Raw genomic sequence first — 18,256 nt, 5'->3', positions numbered from 1 at the left:
TTTGTGTTCTTTCTACATGAATTGCACTTTGTGTGTTTGCTTTTCTGCTGTACTGAATTCTGTCAAATTCATGTCAGTTTTGTAGCCCTAATGTGGATCTGGCTCCCTGCTTGGGCTTCTGAGCAGGATGAGTGCCTGATTTGGTGAACTTAACATTTTTCCAGAGGCGATTAGTTGCTGTGTAGGAATTGTTATGATCATCCACTAAAAGCACTTCTGAGTCTCTCTTACTTGGAAACTACTTGTCTGATATTTGGGGGTTTATAGATTTGGTGGCATTCAGGAGCTTGGTGAGGGGGAGGGAGTATGGAAGTCATACAATTAACTTTTTGCTCTTTAAATAGGTCTTAATTAATGTACACTGGAAATAAAACCATACTCACAGTGTTTGAGATGCCACTGGGTTTGTTCTTAAACACATTTCTTAGTCAAGCTGTTGAGTTCATTTTAGAATGTGGTATTCAGGTTCTGTGATGTGATTTAAAATAAAGATTCCTGGAGTTTTTTTTTTCTAATTAAACTTAGTATCAGAATTTGGATTTTATTTCTTTTGAATTGTGTTGACTTAAAAAAAGAATCTGAGTTTGGAGGTGCAGGAATTCTTGAAGGAGTGATTCTACAGCAGTATTTAGGTGTAATCCTGTGTGACCAGTGCCTCTCTGTCTCACAAGGCAGTAGCTGCTGTTTGACTGTTCCATCAGGTCTTACTTCTGCCTGATACCAGCCCATGTATTTAGTTTTACTTTGTGTTTCAAACAATTTTAGCCTGGTGGGACCCTGGGAAGAGTTGGATTGAGCTCTTTCCTTTTATGTTTCTGTAATTTACTGTTTTTTTCCCCTCACTATAACTTTTCCAAAATTATTGCTTCAAAGTAGTTTTTATGTAGCTTCTTTAGTTACAAAAATAAGTTAATGAATATTGGGAAATAAAATGTGTTCTCTTTCCCTTTCTGTTGTCAAGCTACCTCTGTAATAATATGTCCATATTCTTTATAGTTTCAGTGTTGGCAAAGGTTCCAGTTAGATGATGAAATATGTTTCAGATCTATTTTATTAACTGCTCTGGCTGTGCTAAATGCACATCAAAATCATCTGTTGCATTTCTGGTTTACATTGTTGTATTCCTGTTGTAGTGAAACATGAGCTTTGAAAGGCACAGCAGTGGAAAAATCATGATCAAAACCTATCTTAATCTTAGATTTAAGTATGAATCTTTACTTAGAATTTACTTTACTTAGAATTAAGTATGAATGCACACTGGCAGACTTCTGTTTTGGGCAAGTGCATGTTACTGTGAACGAATAGAGAAATTCACATAAAATACTGCTAAGCTGTAAAAAACAATGTGAAAACTGTTTAGCAGTGTTCTGACCTTGTAATGATTTACAGCTGGAAGAGCAGAACTGAGTATGGAAAAAAAGAATAAATTTCAGCTTCATGTGAGGGGCTCTTAAACATTTATTTTTATTTATTTTTTTCCTTTCCTCTCTGAGCTGTATCGGTTCAATACTGTTTGTAGTTTTGTCCCTTACAAATGAACCAGAAAACCCATGGGGGAGACAGAGGTGGCATTGACACTGCAGGGGAGGACTTTCAGCAGGGAACTACTTGGATACAGAGAGACAGTCAGCTCTTCTTCAAAGAGCTTTAGAGAATTGCTCTGTGTGGGACAGGGAGTACAAAAATGAAGGACCAAATGGAGCCTTCTGTGCAAAGGGAGCTGGAGAGGATGAGAGTGTGAAGCAGGACTGGAGAGCTGGCAAGTGGGATAAATGAGCACAGCAAGGGAGCATGAAGGCCAAGTACTTGAAATGAGAAGGGAGGGAGAAAGGAGAGAACATCATAAATACACGAGGCACTAACAGTGTCCAGGGAATGGTAGGAGATGAGGAAATAATTGAGAAGCAACTAAGAGCATGGAAAATACCTCTGTTGTTACAACAGCCAGAAATACAAAGGGAGGATGTGTTACTTGGGATCCTCATCCCAAAGGTCTGAAACTGCAGCAATGTTCCAGCTTCTGAGGAGCTTCTCCACGGTCTGAGGCACGCCAGTGTGGCTGGGTGGGATCTTCAGGGTGACTGTGCTGAGCTGTGGGAAAGCAGCTCCAGCTGGGATTCATCTCTCCTTGGTCCTGTGTTGTCATTCTTCCCTGTTGTCCCCCTCATCCCTCCTATCCCCATTCCCCCAACTCTGAAATACTTGTTATTTTCATGTATATGCACCTGGTGGAGATTTTTAGGAGACTGCAGAGACTGGTGCCCAGTTCATGTAATTCCTTTTTCCATTTAGCTACATTAAATCAACCCATGTGTTTGAGTAGGTAATTTGATTGATTGCCATTATAGTCATCCAATATGTGTTATTTCCAGTGTGTTAAAAGCAAATACTGCTTATCATGTGTCTTTTCTTCTCCCTTATATAAGAAGTCGAGCATCTTCACTGTACAATAAGGACACCAGTGTGTTAAAAGCAAATACTGCTTATCATGTGTCTTTTCTTCTCCCTTAATATAAGTCAAGCATCTTCACTGTACAATAAGGACGAGTTTTACCAGCTATGACATGAACTATTGATATTTCTAATCTTGGAGTCCATTTCCAGTCCACGAAATATTCCCAAGTCGTACCCATAGCTGCTGTACTGACTAAAGAGACACTTTAAAAGTGTTCTTTCAGTTGCTTTTTAAATTGCAAACATGTATTCTGGCATTCCTGCAGGTGTTCTTTTTAATATTCAATTTTATTCTTAGTGTTCAGTGTTATTCTTAGTATTCAATATTATTCATAATCAGTTTTATTTTTAATGTTTTAGACAGTAGGTGCTTCTCTGTACTATTCAGTGCTTTTCCTAATTCTTAAATTTGTCTGGCAGTGTTATGGTATTTATTCAACTGGTTTGATTAGAAATGAGACTTGCTTTCTGCAGACAAAGTATTTGCAGACTCAGGAGTCATTGGCACTTGATTTTAAAAAGCTGCTGTATGCATCTGTTGGATTCTGCCCTTAATAGTCTCAGTACAAAAATGGGATCTGTTGAGGATTTTTTTGGTTAAAACTGCTTTAGATGACAAAATTAGGCTCTTTATTCCGCTTTTAAATCTCCCAACCATTTAGGGACAGAGTTAACTTGTAGTTTTTGCTGTTGGGGTATGGTTTCCCCTTGTCTGCTGAAACACTCCTGTGTCTAAGCTGACCTGAGCTGCTTCAGCCAGCTCTGTGTCTGTGACATTAGGGAGCAGTAGCTGTGTTGTTTGTGGATTGCTCTAGAGAGAATTGTTGCAGAAAGCTGGGAATTGTTGCTGTAACCTTTTCTGACTTGGAGCCTTGGCCAATAGAATATACCTGCAATTTGTGCTGTGGACAGCTGCTGTCTGTAGTGCTGTTTATTTGCAGAGTCCAGTCACTGTTGTACGACACTCTTGGGTTTAAGATTTATACCTCAAGTACAAATGTGCTGCAAAACCCAGTTCCCAACCTCTGGTAGGTATTGCCAAGGCTCTGTGTTACTGCCAGTGTCTTAGGCAGGGGTTTGCAGTGTCTCACAACCATGTGAGTCTAAGCAAGGAGTTAAAAATCGGATCTGGTAGATAAAGACTGAAATGGCAGCTGAGCTCCACAATTAAAGTGTCCAAAGTCAAAATTATAGTTTAATATTCTCACCAAACACAGCTGAAAGCAAAATCTGAAACAGCTTAATGAAAACTTTAAAGTCTTTGCACTTGGCAGGTATTGGCCTTGTCAACAGCACTAGCAAGGCTGTGGAAAATGCTTGGGTTCTGGTTTTGGCAGACAAAGAGCAACCACATAAAAATATTTGAAGTGTAATGTATTGTAGTGTAAGAATGAAGAGCCTGTGTTTATTACTGGCTATGTGTTCATAAAATCTGTGTGTGTTTGCTTTAGTTTGCTGTCTTCATTGGTTTTCCTGGTCTGTACAGCTATTTATTGTGGAACAAATTCACCTCTGAAATTGGAACTGGGAGTCAAGATGGAACTGAGGAACTGATACAAAAGAATTAGTAAAGTTTTGCTTTGAAATTTGTTGTCTCATATTTTTTTTTTTCCCTCTCAAGATAGAAGACTAAGGGTCTAAAAATATGAACACTTCTCCTCTTCTTTTTTACCTCTAAAGCCTCTGATTAAAATTCCAGAAAATAGAATAGAATACAGGCATTTGCTATTAAAGGGTGACTAAATATGAACTCTTCTCCTCTTCTTTTTTACCTCTAAAGCTTCTGATTAAAATTCCATAAAATAGAATAGAGGCATTTGTTATTATAAGTGTAGTCTGATAAGATTCATAAATTAGCTGATGCCCTCACATTAAGGCAGGGTCATTACAACTCTGGCCTTTACGTTTAGATATGCTTCAACTTTCATCTACATGTCAGAAGACTTAGTGGTGCTATTTCTGTTAGTTTCTCCTCTGTATGTGTTTACTGCATTTCTTTGTGTTTCATATTTTTTGGATAGTCTCAGTTTCATTCAAAGAAATAAATAGATTTTCTGTGGTTTTTTTTTTTTTTTTGTCTGTGTGGTTTTTTTTTTGTTTTGTTTTGTTTTTAGATAAACCAGACTGTTTAAGGTGACAAGGTGGCATTTCATTAAGGCAGGGTCATTACAGCTCTGGCCTTTACGTTTAGATATGCTTCAACTTTCATCTACATGTCAGAAGACTTAGTGGTGCTATTTCTGTTAGTTTCTCCTCTGTATGTGTTTACTGCATTTCTTTGTGTTTCATATTTTTTGGATAGTCTCAGTTTCATTCAAAGAAATAAATAGATTTTCTGTGGTTTTTTTTTTTTTTGTCTGTGTGGGTTTTTTTTTGTTTTGTTTTTAGATAAGCCAGACTGTTTAAGGTTGACAAGGTGGCATTGTAAGAGCAGGGATTAGTGAGGGAAATGATGAATAATCCAGTCCTTCAATCTTGACTACTTTGTTTTCCTAGTGATTTGTACTACCCTCATCATAACTGTGCTGTGTCTTCTGCTGATGTCCTTCAATGTCAGTTTTTAAGTTAAAATTATGAGGGACAGCCAGACCTATTGTGGCACTGTTTCTGTGATTCATGCTGAGAGGCTGATAGGAAAAGCAGCTTCAAGAAGAGTGCAAAACCCTGAGTTGTTCTACATTTGGGTCTGTTCCTGATGTTTTAGCCAGGCATTGACTTAGCCAAAGAACTCTTCTGGGCTATGTAAATCAGGAACAAAAAGTCACAGTGAAGTTGTTGCATAATGTTGAGAGACATCCTTTCATGAAACCATAGTCTTTGTGCATAATTACTTAAAAATAATGATAAAAAATTCATAACCCTCTATGTCCCTAAAGTCTCCTGAAGGTGCATGGTGTATATTTTGTATCTTTCAGTGCATTTAATCCCAGTGAACCCTGTCAGGGAGGATGGGTTGAATCCTAAGAGCAGGAAGAGAATAATGCCTGATTTGCTGACGGAGCCTCCTGCCATAGACCCGGTTTATGAGGCTCACGTGTACTGCAATATTCCCAGCATCGCTGAGCGCAGCATGGAAGGTAAGCTGGGGGAGGGCAGACCTCAGGTTAGCTGCTGCTTTCTTTGTGCTGGTATTAGAAATGAGAACAATGTCAGTGCACTGTCAGTTCACTGCTGCTTGGAGAAGGTGGAGCAAATACCAGCTAGTCACTGAATTATGTTAAATCATTCAAAACATGCTGTTGCCCTTCCCTTCCCTTCCCTTCCCTTCCCTTCCCTTCCCTTCATTTTTGGAAATTGTTCTGTCCAGGCAATAGTCAGCTATAGGTCTAAAACTGAAAAGGTTGGGAGAGGTATAGATATTTAATATTTGAATTGTAATTCTTGTTGCACGTCGGCTGCATTTCAAACAGTTGACTTGGAATTCAGGAAGAAAAACCCCGCAGAAGTAATTAATTTTGGACTTACAAGCCATTAGACATGGTCAGCTAGAAGGCATATTTGCATTCTTTACTCCACAGCAGCTGCAGCAAGTTTGAATGAAGTCCTTCATTAGCATATCCTCCTACTAATGGTTATCAAATAAATCACAAACTAGTATGTCAGAAAGATCCAGATTAGACATGCTGCAAAATCCATCATTATGATGGGGACCTGAAGAGAGGCATTATGCAAGTGGAATAACCTTATTGTGTTTACAGAGTTCAGTGCTTGAGTAGTGTTTTGTGTGGTTGATGGACTTCAGATGTACTGTGGAGATATGCTAAGAAACTCAGGCTTGTATAACTCATCTTACAATCTGAGGTGAAATATTTCTTGGGTTGGTAAATTATAATTTCCAAGGGGTGTTTGCTTTCATTGCAATACCAAAGCTATCAAAGCTACTTTTTGATTTTTTTTTAATTAAAGAAAGTGGATATAGATAATTTTTTTGTTTCTTGTTTTCCCTTTCTTCACTTTAGGTCATGCCCCTCATTATTTTAAGCTGGTGTCAGTCCAAGTGCTGATTCGACACGGCGATAGGTACCCTCTGTACGCCATTCCCAAGACAAAGAGACCTGACATCGACTGCATGTTGGTGCCCAGCAGGTAAAATGCTTGAAGTTTGTCTTTACTAAGCTCTTTTTTAGCTTGAGAATAATTTTTTCCTCTTCAGGAAACAATTTGTGCAGTCTGAAGTACTTTGTGACTTCTGACCATTGTGTATTGCCGTGGTTTAAAAAAACAACTCCTGGATCAGTGGTGCACAGTATTTTCTTTGAAAAAAAAGGTATTGCATGTTACCAGTACAGACCAGAGTAAGTTCTTTCTATTTCTTTAAAAAGCAAAAGCTATTTAGTTGGATATTTAAGTTGCCATTCCTTTTAGATAAGTTTCTACATTTTGAAAATGTAAGTGCATCATTTGAGATGATCTCTTCCCTTGACACTTCCCTTCATCTGAATACAAAAAACTCTCAGGCAGTTCAGCACTACCATAATATATTTGTATTTATTTATCCATATTTGTATTTATTTCTACTTCTGCTCTTCAGAAATACAGGCTATCAGAATTTTCCCTCAATGATTTATGTCAAAATTCAGGAAAAAATGGGAGTTGTACATTTAACTATTAAAATACAAATTAACAGAAAGTGCTACTGTTTGCTACTTGACAAGTACCCCTTTCCTGTAGTTACCTCTCTCTGTTTAGATCTGTCACAGGTTAGTTATTTGTATCTAACTGCCACTAAAACAGCATTTTCCTTTGTTTCGGTATAGTGCTTTTGTCTAAGATCATGTCTTTGTAGGTTGCTGAAAACTGTTTTCACACCTGAGTCACTTAGAGCTGCAGATATGATCTGAATTGCTCTTTGTGGCAGAACCTTCCTTTTTTGTTTAAATTCTACTCACTGATGCAGATGAATTATAGTGTACAGCAGTAGAAAAGCCCAGTGATGATTTAATTTCCCAACCTTTGCCATGGCTTGTTTGATTACATGTAATTACTTCTAAGTAGGATGATGATGATGATGATTTTTCAGCAGAGGACTTACCAGTAAACCTACTGACTACTTAAAAGAAAAATACCAAGATATGTTAGCAAAACTTCTGGGCAATTCTATCCCTTCATGCTGCTGTCCCCTCAGCAGCGTCAGGTGTGGAGATCTCAATGGCTGAGGGCTGTCTGTTGTGTTCCTGCATACATTACTCAGAAAAAGAGGCACAGTAGGTACCCAAAGCAGTGTAGATGGACCATAAATACCTTTTTTCAGAATGGCATGGAATTTCTTCTGTCTTTAATTCCATACCAGAAAAGCAAGAACATTACTTGACTCACTCTGTTGTGCTGGAGCTGTTAATGCCACACTGAAAGTACTTATCACCTTGGTGCCTGGGAGGATCATGGAGCAAATCTTCATGGAAGGAATTTTTAGGCAAGTGCAAGACAAAGAGACGATCCAGGGCAGCACAGCCAGGACTCCAGCTGGAGAGATGTGAATTGGAAGGGTGGACTGCTTAGTGGATGAGGAATTGGCTGGATGGATGCAGAGGTGATCAGTAGCTCTGTGTCCATGGAGACCTGTGGTGAGTGGTGTCCCTCAGGGCTCTGGGACCAGTGCTCTTCAATCCCTTCATTCCTGACATGGACAATGGAATTGAGTGCATACTCAGCAAATTTGCAGTGACAAGAAATTTGTGTCCAGCTTGAGAAGTGGATCCATGAGAAACTCAAGAGGGTCAAGAAGTTCAAGAGGTTCACCTGGCTCAGGGCAATCCCAGACATGGGTACAGACTGGGAGGAGTCCCTGAGAATAACCCTGCAGAGGACTTGGGGGTTCTGGTGGATGAAGAACTGGGCACGAGCCAGCAGTGTGCACTGGCAGCCCAAGTGGGCAGACACTGGCTGCTCCTTTTCTGTGTTCACACTTCAGCTTCCACCAAAACGCCTGTTTTGTCAAGAGGTGTCATCCAGGGGCCTGGTCCAACATCTTTCAGGACAAGCTGGATTTCCTTGAGAGGTCCCTAACCCCAGAAGCACTCTGTACCCACTGCAAACTGAGTAGCTTCCTGAAATGAGATGTGCATTCCTGAAACTGCAGAGAAGAGACCAAACTTCAGTTATCACTGCCACAGAGTAGAGTGGGAGTTGTTTTAATAAAAAATTAATTTTTCTAAGAAGATGGAAAATTAATTGTTTGCTAATAGCTATGATAACATTTTTAATGACCTGCCTGTAAGGGGTGAGATTATTTTCAGCATGAAATACTAAGTAGAGAAATATGATCCAGATTTCTGTTGGAGTTCCTAAGGCTCTGATCTTCTGATCTTTCTTAATATCTGTCGTGTTAGAATGTATGTGAGAAAGCTTTATTGCAAAGATGTTAACAGCAAGTGACAGTGTTAGATGAGTAGCTGTGTTTCTCAATATTAGTGTGCCACATGAGACCTCAGTTTTGTATTTGTCAGAAAAGCTTTTATAGCTGTTTGCAATTGAGTTTCAGGCAAGGAATACAACATGAAGGCCCTGGAGTCAGAAAAACTATCCATAAAAGGCAAAGAAGCAGTGTGGCTTTGACACAGAATGACCAAGTGGAGCAGTTGAGAGGGCAGAGCCAGGCTCTGGGGAGGCCAGAGGGGGAACACACGTGGCTCTCACTGATTTGTGAGCATTAGAGCATCACTGTGTAAATGACACATCCCTTACCACTCACAGCCACTGAAAGACCTTGTCTCCTCAAGAACAAAATTTATGTAAAAGAGCATCTCCTCTCCTAATTTAGGGCAGCAGAAAGGTTAAAGGAGTTGGCTCTGCACCATTCTGTCCAGATGTGTTAAAGCTGGCCTTAGTGAATAAAGCTAGAATTAAGCCATTGTTTTGAGTGGAACATTCATTACTTCAGCATCAGGAAGTTATTTGCTGTGTTTGGCTCTCAGGCTTATATTCCTTTGTGATGTAAATTTGGAGCTTGATTGTAAATGTATTTATATGGGGAGTGTGACAGGGTCTGTAATCACTGCCTTTGAACTGAGGGTTTCTTGCTGCTGTACAGTCGAGCTGAGATGTCTGATGGAAAGTCTGGCTTGTTTAAGCTTTCTGGACTTAAAACATCAGATAAGCAAGCTGCTCATATGCAGGCTGCTCTTTATTTGACTTGGCATTCAGCTGATGGAATTCATTAATTAAGCAGATAATGCCACAGCCCGTGGACTTCTAATGGATATGCAAAATAGCCTTGAGGTCACGCTTGGTTTTCGTGAATTATGGATTGTGACATATAAGTGTGGAATGAATATAAGCAAATGGATTAAACGCTCTGGAGATGTCTTCCATTGAAAACTTCAATTAATGTTATTGTTATAATTTTTATTGTTCTGGATGCAAATTTCCAAAAGGAACCAAATAATGCATACTTTTTTCCTCAAGAAAACTACTTGAATGATGTTATGAAAATCTGTTCGTTGTAGTATTTGCTTATGGGGAAAAGAAATTAATCCCACACATTTTTTTCCTTATGTAGCTCACATTTATAGTGTCAGAAGTAAAAAATATGCAGTGTTTCTTCACTGAGTTTGTATGTGAGAGAGAAGAAACGCTTTTTGGAAGATGCTAAAATGATTTTAGAAGATTGCTATTATTTGATAGTAAGCTGGGTTAATTAGCATATACTTGAAGACATTTTGAGAGGTGTTGATGGTAATCATAAGAAGCTTAGTAACAAATACTGAAATTGTAGGTTCAATATGCACATGTTTTGAAACTGCCACAAAAATGAGCTGGGAGGTGGGAGATGAGACAAGTGTCATACTGTGAGCTAAAGGGGGTGTGGATCTGACTTGGAGTGAGGTCAGAGTAGGATCCAGACCAGGGTCAGGTGAAGAAAGGGCTCCTGAGGCCTCTGCTGACTTGAAAGAGTCAGACAGCAGTGGAGGAGGTGGAATTACAGAGCCATGGAATGGTTTGGGCTGGAAGGGACCTCACAGATCCTCTCATTCCCCCTGCCCGGGGAGCACTGAGGAGTTTGTTGTAAAAATACACAAGCTGTGAGATCTTTATGAATAAATAATCCCCAACAGTGCTACTACTGCCTCAGGATCTCTCCTGTTGACTACACCAATCTATTGTCAGGTTTAGTGGCTTTTTCTGTTCATTTGTTTTCTAAAAAGCACACACTGTAATAGTCCTTTGATCTCACACTTTTTTTGCCTACTTGAACTTCACAGAAAACATGTTATTTTTGCTTGAAGTTCTAAAATGATTTTTTGTATTTTAGATAAAGGGAGAAGAACTTGCTCTTGGGACAGTTTGCAGGCAGAATCTTGTATGCTTACAGAAAAGTCCATGTTTGTGTGTCTGAAGCCTATTGGAGTCATGTTTACTCACTGAGGGCTCTGCAACTCCTTTTGAGAGGCCTGCTCCTCTCAGCTTTTGCCATGCATTTTTGTATTAACTCCTCAAGGAAAAATGAAATTTTATTGAAGGATGCCTGCTCTGTTCCGGGCAGAAATACATAATAGAGTTCAAATAGTTGTGCAATATTTCTTCCCATGTACACTGGTCACAGTATAGCAATAAAAGGTGATATTAAAGCATTTTAAGACCTTTGCAAATATGCTATTTAAGTGTTGATTAAGGATTTAAATGGTGGATCATTTTAATGCTAGTGCATGAAAACCAGAGTATTCAATCTGGGATCTATTATCCCAGTGCTTAGGTTGTAAATAACAAAAAGATCAGCTGAATTAATTATTTGAGGGAAAAGAAGTATCCTCAGTTTTGTTACAGATAAAATTTATTCTATTGTACACAAAATCAATTATTAAAAGGCAAATTAACAGATTTTAAATAAGGGAACCAAATCTAAAATTGGAAAGTGTGGCTGTTGTTAGTGGGTTCAAATGAAAAGCTGTTCCATTTTCTGACAAAATTTGACATATTTTTTTATACTTCTACCTTTTGCAAATGTGGTATCTTGCCATTTTAAGGCCAGGAAAATTACAGAAGGATATCTCTTAAGTTCATTTTTATTTTCTGATTACTCTTATGGAAATAAAATTTTAAGGAGAATTCAGTCTTTCCAACGGTACAAGTGAGCAATTTCCTTTGCTTCCTGCTCCAGCAGCCTCAGCCGTGTTGCCTGGATACCCCATCTCCTGCAGCATCTGTAAATTGGCCAATTCAACAGGAGGATTCATATTCTAAATAAAAGCCAAGTCTTGCGGTGGGAGGGGGAATGCGTTGTCAGCTGGCAGCCTGAGTGCTGCTGCAAGCCTTGCTACTAAGAAAAATAGGTGTTTGTTTGCCCACTTGTACAGGGATAGCTGTTTCACAAGAAGTAAGCTTTGAATTCCTGCTCAGGAAGATGTCCAACAGTCATATTTCATAATGCACTTCTCCAGGCATGGGCTTATCTTGTGCTCACTTTTAATCCAGTGTAATCCAACGTTAAGTAACTTGCATCTCCATGTCTAATATTACTAATACATTGTATTAATACACTGGAATATAAAATCATCAATTATCATCCCTTCTCTAATTTTATCTTGAAAGTTAATTTATTTTGCCTGCCATTTTTTCAGAAAAATCCTTTTGCAAAGTACAGATAAATACTTTTCTTTCTTCTTCCCTTTCTTTCTTCCCACAAGGTTTGCCAGCAGTTTTATCAGCACAGATTTGATTCCATTAGAATTCTTTCAGGCTTTTGTAAGCAAAGCAGCAAAAGAAACAGAATGGATAAAGCAGTTCTTTTAGTTTTCTTTCACATGTATTTGCAGAATTTATTAATTAAATGAACAGAGTTTAAGGAAAATTTTGATTGTCAGTTTATTCATGTGTAGAGTTTGATAAAATTCAAAATTTAGAAAGTTGGTTCAGCCTGCTACCTCTGTAATAAGCTTAAAAAGCCATTTGCTAATGGGTGTAATTTCATTTTCTCAACTTAATTCTTCCATTGTTAGATTTCACTGCTGGGCTGTGAAAATAGTGCAATGTACAAAATGTTGTGTTGGAAATGTTCATCTGGAGCTGGAGTAAGCTTCTGATGTATGATTGTATCACAGGAAGCTCCACTGCTTGAGAAACATAAACCAGGCTTTGTTCCTTTCTCTGCTTTGCAAATACTAATCTTCAGTTGCCCTGTTAAGATTACAATATACAGAAGAATCTGTGGATTTGGAATAACATTAATTGGCTGGTTTTCCTTTAATTTGAAATAAAATGAAAAAAATAGTCTGATTTTTAATATCATTATGCTTTTTTTTGTCTCATTTTGCATTTTTTTCTTACCAGCACTTGTGGCATAATTGTAACATTTTCCTGCCAGGATTTTTTTTTTTCCTGAAAAGAAATTAAATACTGGAAAATTAAAGTTTTGTAAAATGATAATGCATTACCTTTCTGTTGATAGACATTGATTTTTATGAGCCTGTATATGCAGGGTGTGAGCAGAGCTCTGCAAGAGGTCCTGTCGTGTGAGAGTTTCTCAGTTGGCTCTTCTAAGTAAGCATGGATGTCTTTGTCCCAGCAAACTTCTATTCCAGACTCATTCCTGCTTTAGTGGTGTTACTGCTCCCTCTGGTGTGTCTTGCAGGTCAGGTTTCTTTTTGAGATCTGAGATTTTTATATCAAAAATAGTTTATCCTTCTAGCAAGTGTAAATATGAGCAGTAAACACAAATCCCAGAGTTCTGAAAGAGATCCCTGACAACATTTTTTTTATATATATATTTTTTAAGCAACATGAAAATAACTGTATTCAAGCTGAACATCCTATTAAGAGCCATCTGGAGCAGAGTTGGGTTGCCAAATAGTTTCTGATGTAGCTCTGCACAAAATTAGAGAGGTGACTGTGTAACCTTTGATAACTGCTGATATTTAACAGGGAAGTCCCCATCTGTGTAATGCATTTCTGCTGTAGGAATGTGATCACAGATTTATTTTTTAAAGGTTCAGGTTACCTTCGGGTTAAATTTTTGGGATTTTTTGGGATTTTTTTGTGTAGCTTTCTGTGCAGCAATACCACAGCGAGCTGAATCTGTGGTGTATTTGAAATTTTCATTGCAGTGTGGGAGATTTAAGCATTCTTTCACTGACTTGAACTCTGTTTCAGTGAGTTAACTTGGATATTTTAGTGAATGTCTCTTCCAGCTGCATTTATTACTTCCATGGCAGAGTATCTTACTTGTGTATGTGTCCAGGAGTGTTGGCCTGGATAAAAGTGCAGTACCCCAAACAATGATTCCAGTTTTAATGAGGCCACTGGGTACTGCTTTCCAGTCCCACATAACAGACTACATGTGCTATTTGATTTGAGGCTGAAGGAAGTAGAAATAAAAGCTGTGATTGCGGTCAGCGTTGCACATTACAATATTTGAGAATCCCTTCAAGGTCATCTCCTTAAAGTACTGTATTTGAACCCCTTGAGGTTGTAACTGGCTTTGGCTGTGCTGTTAAAGAGCATTGGTACTTCAGAATGAGAGAGTTTGCAGGGTTTGTAAAGGATTTTTTACTATATTTTCTTTTTCATTTTAATTCATAACAGTATTAGTGACTGAATTTAAAGCAACCCCCAAAAATTGCTCTAAAATACTCAGTGAAAGGTATCATAATTTTAACGTGACAAGACATCTGTTTCCCTATAGTTCTTTGGTGGACAGTAAGTAGTTAGATTTCTTTTCCCTACTTGCAAAAGTCCTGAGTAAGAGCAGATGTTGTCCCAGTGGGAAATAACTTCACATCATGAAGTTTCTGAGCCTGACATACTTGGAATACTTGACTCTCTCGAGCTGCTTTCCCATATGCTTGTGGAAGTTTTCACATTTTGGTTTTTTATCTCTCTAGGAAACCTTCTCATCCTCAGCTTGAAGCCTTCATTAAGCATATGTCCAAAGGGTCTGCAGCCCAAATGGATGGTTCTCTGAGCAGCCTGCCTCACTTCCCCAGTCATTCCCTGTGTGAAATGGGAGAGCTTACACAGACAGGTGAGTTCCCTTAGCAGCTCTGTCTCATCCTCTGCTCTGTTAAACACAGTCTGCTTAAGAAAGCATCCTCTGCTTCTCTTTATATTGACATAAATGCTTTTTTATGGAAGCTTATCATGTTGGTCATATCCTAAGCTATGCTGGGATATGTAACTCAACTGTACAAGTGGCAAGAGTTGTAGAAACCATGCTTTGTCCTATAGCTTGACAATCCTGTTACACACTGGTCAATCACGGCATCTCTTTTAAATTAGTTTTAGCAAGTCAGAGCACTTTTCTTTCATGTTGTTTCACACCTCAGAGCTCCTCTGTTACCCTTGTGACAAACAGCACTGCTCAGTCCCTCCTGAGGAAGATCTGGTGCTCTGTTACTGACAGGGTTGTGATTCAAAGGGACCCTGTGTCCCCTACGAGAGATGCTGATGTAGCAGCCAAACCAGGTGTTTGTGCTATGGAAATGCTTTATACATCTGGTGCCTGTCAAATCCTTGTGTGTCCTGGGATCCCTTTGGAAGGAATCCTTGGCCGCTGTCAAGTCTTGCAAAGTGGTATCAGGAGAAAGCAAGGCAGGACACCACTGCAATTGCACAGACGCACGGATTGTGTCACTGAGCTGGCATCTGGGGACGCCTGTGGCTTGCAGCAGGTATACAGAGGTGTTCTAGTGCATAAAGGGTTCAGGCCTATTGCTCTGCTGCTGTGCAAGAGGTGTGGATTCTGGGGTAGAGGTTTTGGCACATGAGAAGGATACACTCTTCAGCTAGATAAAGGCAGAACTTTGGCATAAATTATCAAGCAATTTAAATGCTCCCTGAAGGAGGATGGAGAAGGAAGTTGGATGCAATTGCTACACCTCATGATTGTTTTGTGAGTTTACACACTAATTTACATTTTGTATATTTCTGTCCTGACTGCTGGTGGTTTTATTGGCTGCCATAAATTTTCAGGGGCACAGCCTTGTCTGCCTGCCTGAAAACCTGACTGAGGTGCAGTATTCAAAAACACTTTTATATTCATGTTAGACCCATTCAGTCTGTGTCTTAGTCCAAAGAATTAATATTAAACCACCGAGGTTATAAAAAACTTTATGGAACCAACTTCTTTTCTGTATTTCACCCTAGTTCCTAGAATCTGAGAGATACTGAAGAATAGCAAGTCTCTTGTGTTTCAGACAGTTTTCTTTACAGTCATCATAAGTGAAGTTCAGTTTTGTGAGTTTATCAGTAAGGCTACTAGCTGTAATTTTTTTTTTTGCATAACTGCACAGATTCTAATCACGTGTTGTAATTTGTGTCAAAATTCAGGGGTTGTACAACACTTGCGAAATGGACAACTGCTCAGAGAAATTTACATCAACAAACACAAACTGCTCCCTAGTGACTGGACAGCCAAGCAGCTCTACCTGGAGACCACGGGGAAGAGCCGAACCCTGCAGAGCGCACTGGCCCTGCTCTACACCTTTCTGCCAGATTTTGACTGGAAGAAAATTAACATGAGGCACCAGTGGAGCACCATTTTCTGCTCAGGAAGCTGTGACTGTCCCATGAGAAACCACTACCTAGAGGAGGAGCAGCGCAGGCAGTACAGCTTACGGGTGAAAAACAGCAATTTGGAGAAAATATACGTGGATATGGCAAAGATTGTGGGCATTCCCACCAGGCAGCTGAGAGCTTCTAACCCGATAGATTCTCTCCTGTGCTATTTCTGTCATAATGTCTCATTTCCGTGTACCAAAGCTGGCTGCATTGGTATGGAACACTTCAAAGTAATCAAGAGACACCAGTTGGAGGATGAGAGAGAAAGACAGGAAAAGAAACTTTACTTCTTGTATGCACTGTTGGCTACTCATCCTCTCCTCAACCAGACTGTCAATAGGCTGCAGCGTATTGCAGAAGGCAAGAAGGAGGAAGTGTTTGTCCTCTACTCTGCACATGATGTCACCTTGTCACCTGTTCTTAGTGCCTTGGGCATTACAGAGGCCAGATTTCCCAGATTTGCTGCCAGATTAGTTTTTGAGCTGTGGCAGGATGGGAAGAGGCCCAAAGAACACTTTATCCGCATCCTGTACAACGGTGCTGATGTCACATTCCAGACCTCCTTTTGCAAGGATCATTATAAACGTTCCAGCAAGCCAATGTGCCCGCTAGAAAAACTTGTCAACTTTGTCAAGAGGGATATGTTCTTAATTTTTAACAGTACAAGCTACTATGATGCATGTCATAGGAGAGCACTGTAGAGAAGGGAGGAAAGGAGGCAGTGTTAACTTATGTCAGTGATCTGGTTTCTGGCAGAGGCACAGTTCAGTTTTCTTATTCCTTATATTTTCATGTGTAACTACAGAAGGGTAATGCTTGAAACATTCTTCAGATAGTTTTATTTTCATTCAGGTTGCAGATGGCCTTCAGTAGAACAAATGCCAAGGGTTATGTGTGTGTGAATGCTCACAAATGCTGTTAACTGTTGTGATAAACCATGTGGTGAATGTAACCTGGCCCTTGCTTGATAAGAGTGAGAGAGCATAGACTTTGTGTTTCTCTATTCCAGAGCAATACTTGGATAGCCTAAGTTTAAAGCCAAAACTCTATTTTTTCATAACACCATCTCACAGTCATTTTAAGCAGTTCATGTCAGGCTCATTATGAATTCCAGGTGTCTGCATTAAGGCATTTTAAAGGAATTTTTGAATTTGTTTACTCAGAGGAAGCCTTCTAATGTTATGGGGCAGGTCCATAAAGCAAAGTGCATGTGTGTGTGTGAATACTTCCCTGAGCATGTACAAATGAGCGTGTGCCTTCTGCACCTCACAGACCTAGAAACCCTTGGCTGTTGTTGCCGGTGCCAGAGAAGGGGGTACTGGAAAAGGGATACAAAACTCTACTCTCTGATCGCACTTTCAGCACTTTGAATAGTTCAAACACAGTCTAGAAACATATGAAGGCCTTGTGATGTTAAAATAGTTAGCAAACACTAACAGTACCACTAAACCTGAGTGGGAAATTAGGCTTATCAATTTTATGGTGAATGTTGGGCTTTTTCCCATTGTGAACGTACAAGCTGTTGTGCTATGGTACAAATCAGTATTTTAGGAATTTGCAGTGGTGACTGCTTGAGACAGCTTGACTAAATACTGAGAAAACTTTGTAGTTCAGTTAGTATTTTTATGGACTAGGAGGCTCTTATTTTGTAAGACCAGACTTGTACATATTGTACTGTGTATATTTATAACACAGTAGATCTTTCTTACTTGTTTAGTTTGTAAAGACTTGTGGAGGTCACTTTTTAGACATTTTTTTCCCTTGATCAGGATGTTTAGGCTTAAGAATAAACTGTCTCTTATGGGTAATTTGAACAGTGAGTAGATAGGAAAACTTCAGACTGCTTTCATCTCTGTAGGAGTAGTAAACTGAGAACCAATTTTTAATAGAATTCCTAGAAATTTTATAATGATTGAGATTTTGCAACCTGTAGAAATAAATTAGTCTGTGAGTTGTGATTCAATGGTGCTAGTTTGTCAAAGAAAACATAACTCAGCATAAGTTCTCTGACTCTTGGCATTCTACTCTCTCAGTTTTCAATGCTGCATTTGAACATGTTTCTTTAAATAAATTTCTGGGGTCTCTTTGTGGTTTTTTTTTATGTTCGTTGTGACTTCCTTAGCTGTTTGCAGGAACAAGGTGGATATTTTTAAACTGCATTTCTGACTTCTGCACTTAATCTGTCCTGGGCCCCAGTTTGGACAGGAGCAAGTAAACATTTCATGAACACTGAACTAGAAATCCTGATGGAATATTTGGGGCTTTTCTACCACATTGGAGTGGTAGCATTTCTGTCTAAGAGACTGGATCT

At 39.1% G+C, this 18,256-nt stretch overlaps 1 protein-coding gene across 1 annotated transcript in view; it reads left to right on the top strand.

Moving 5' to 3' along the window:
* Positions 1-18,029, top strand: part of PXYLP1 (2-phosphoxylose phosphatase 1) — a 49,257-nt gene extending 31,228 nt beyond the window's left edge. The window contains exons 3-6 of the mRNA XM_041414386.1: positions 5,370-5,531; positions 6,414-6,540; positions 14,271-14,410; positions 15,715-18,029. Coding sequence (XP_041270320.1) covers positions 5,370-5,531; positions 6,414-6,540; positions 14,271-14,410; positions 15,715-16,646 — 1,361 coding nt within the window. The 3' untranslated portion in view covers positions 16,647-18,029. The remainder of the gene's footprint in view (positions 1-5,369; positions 5,532-6,413; positions 6,541-14,270; positions 14,411-15,714) is intronic.
* Positions 18,030-18,256: the final 227 nt, after the last annotated feature.

Source organism: Onychostruthus taczanowskii, unplaced genomic scaffold (genome assembly GCF_017590055.1).
Source record: "Onychostruthus taczanowskii isolate IOZ18803 unplaced genomic scaffold, ASM1759005v1 scaffold45, whole genome shotgun sequence".
Lineage (NCBI taxonomy): Eukaryota > Metazoa > Chordata > Aves > Passeriformes > Passeridae > Onychostruthus > Onychostruthus taczanowskii.
Note: the sequence above shows the minus strand (reverse complement) of the source record. Positions and strands in the feature narration are given on the sequence as shown.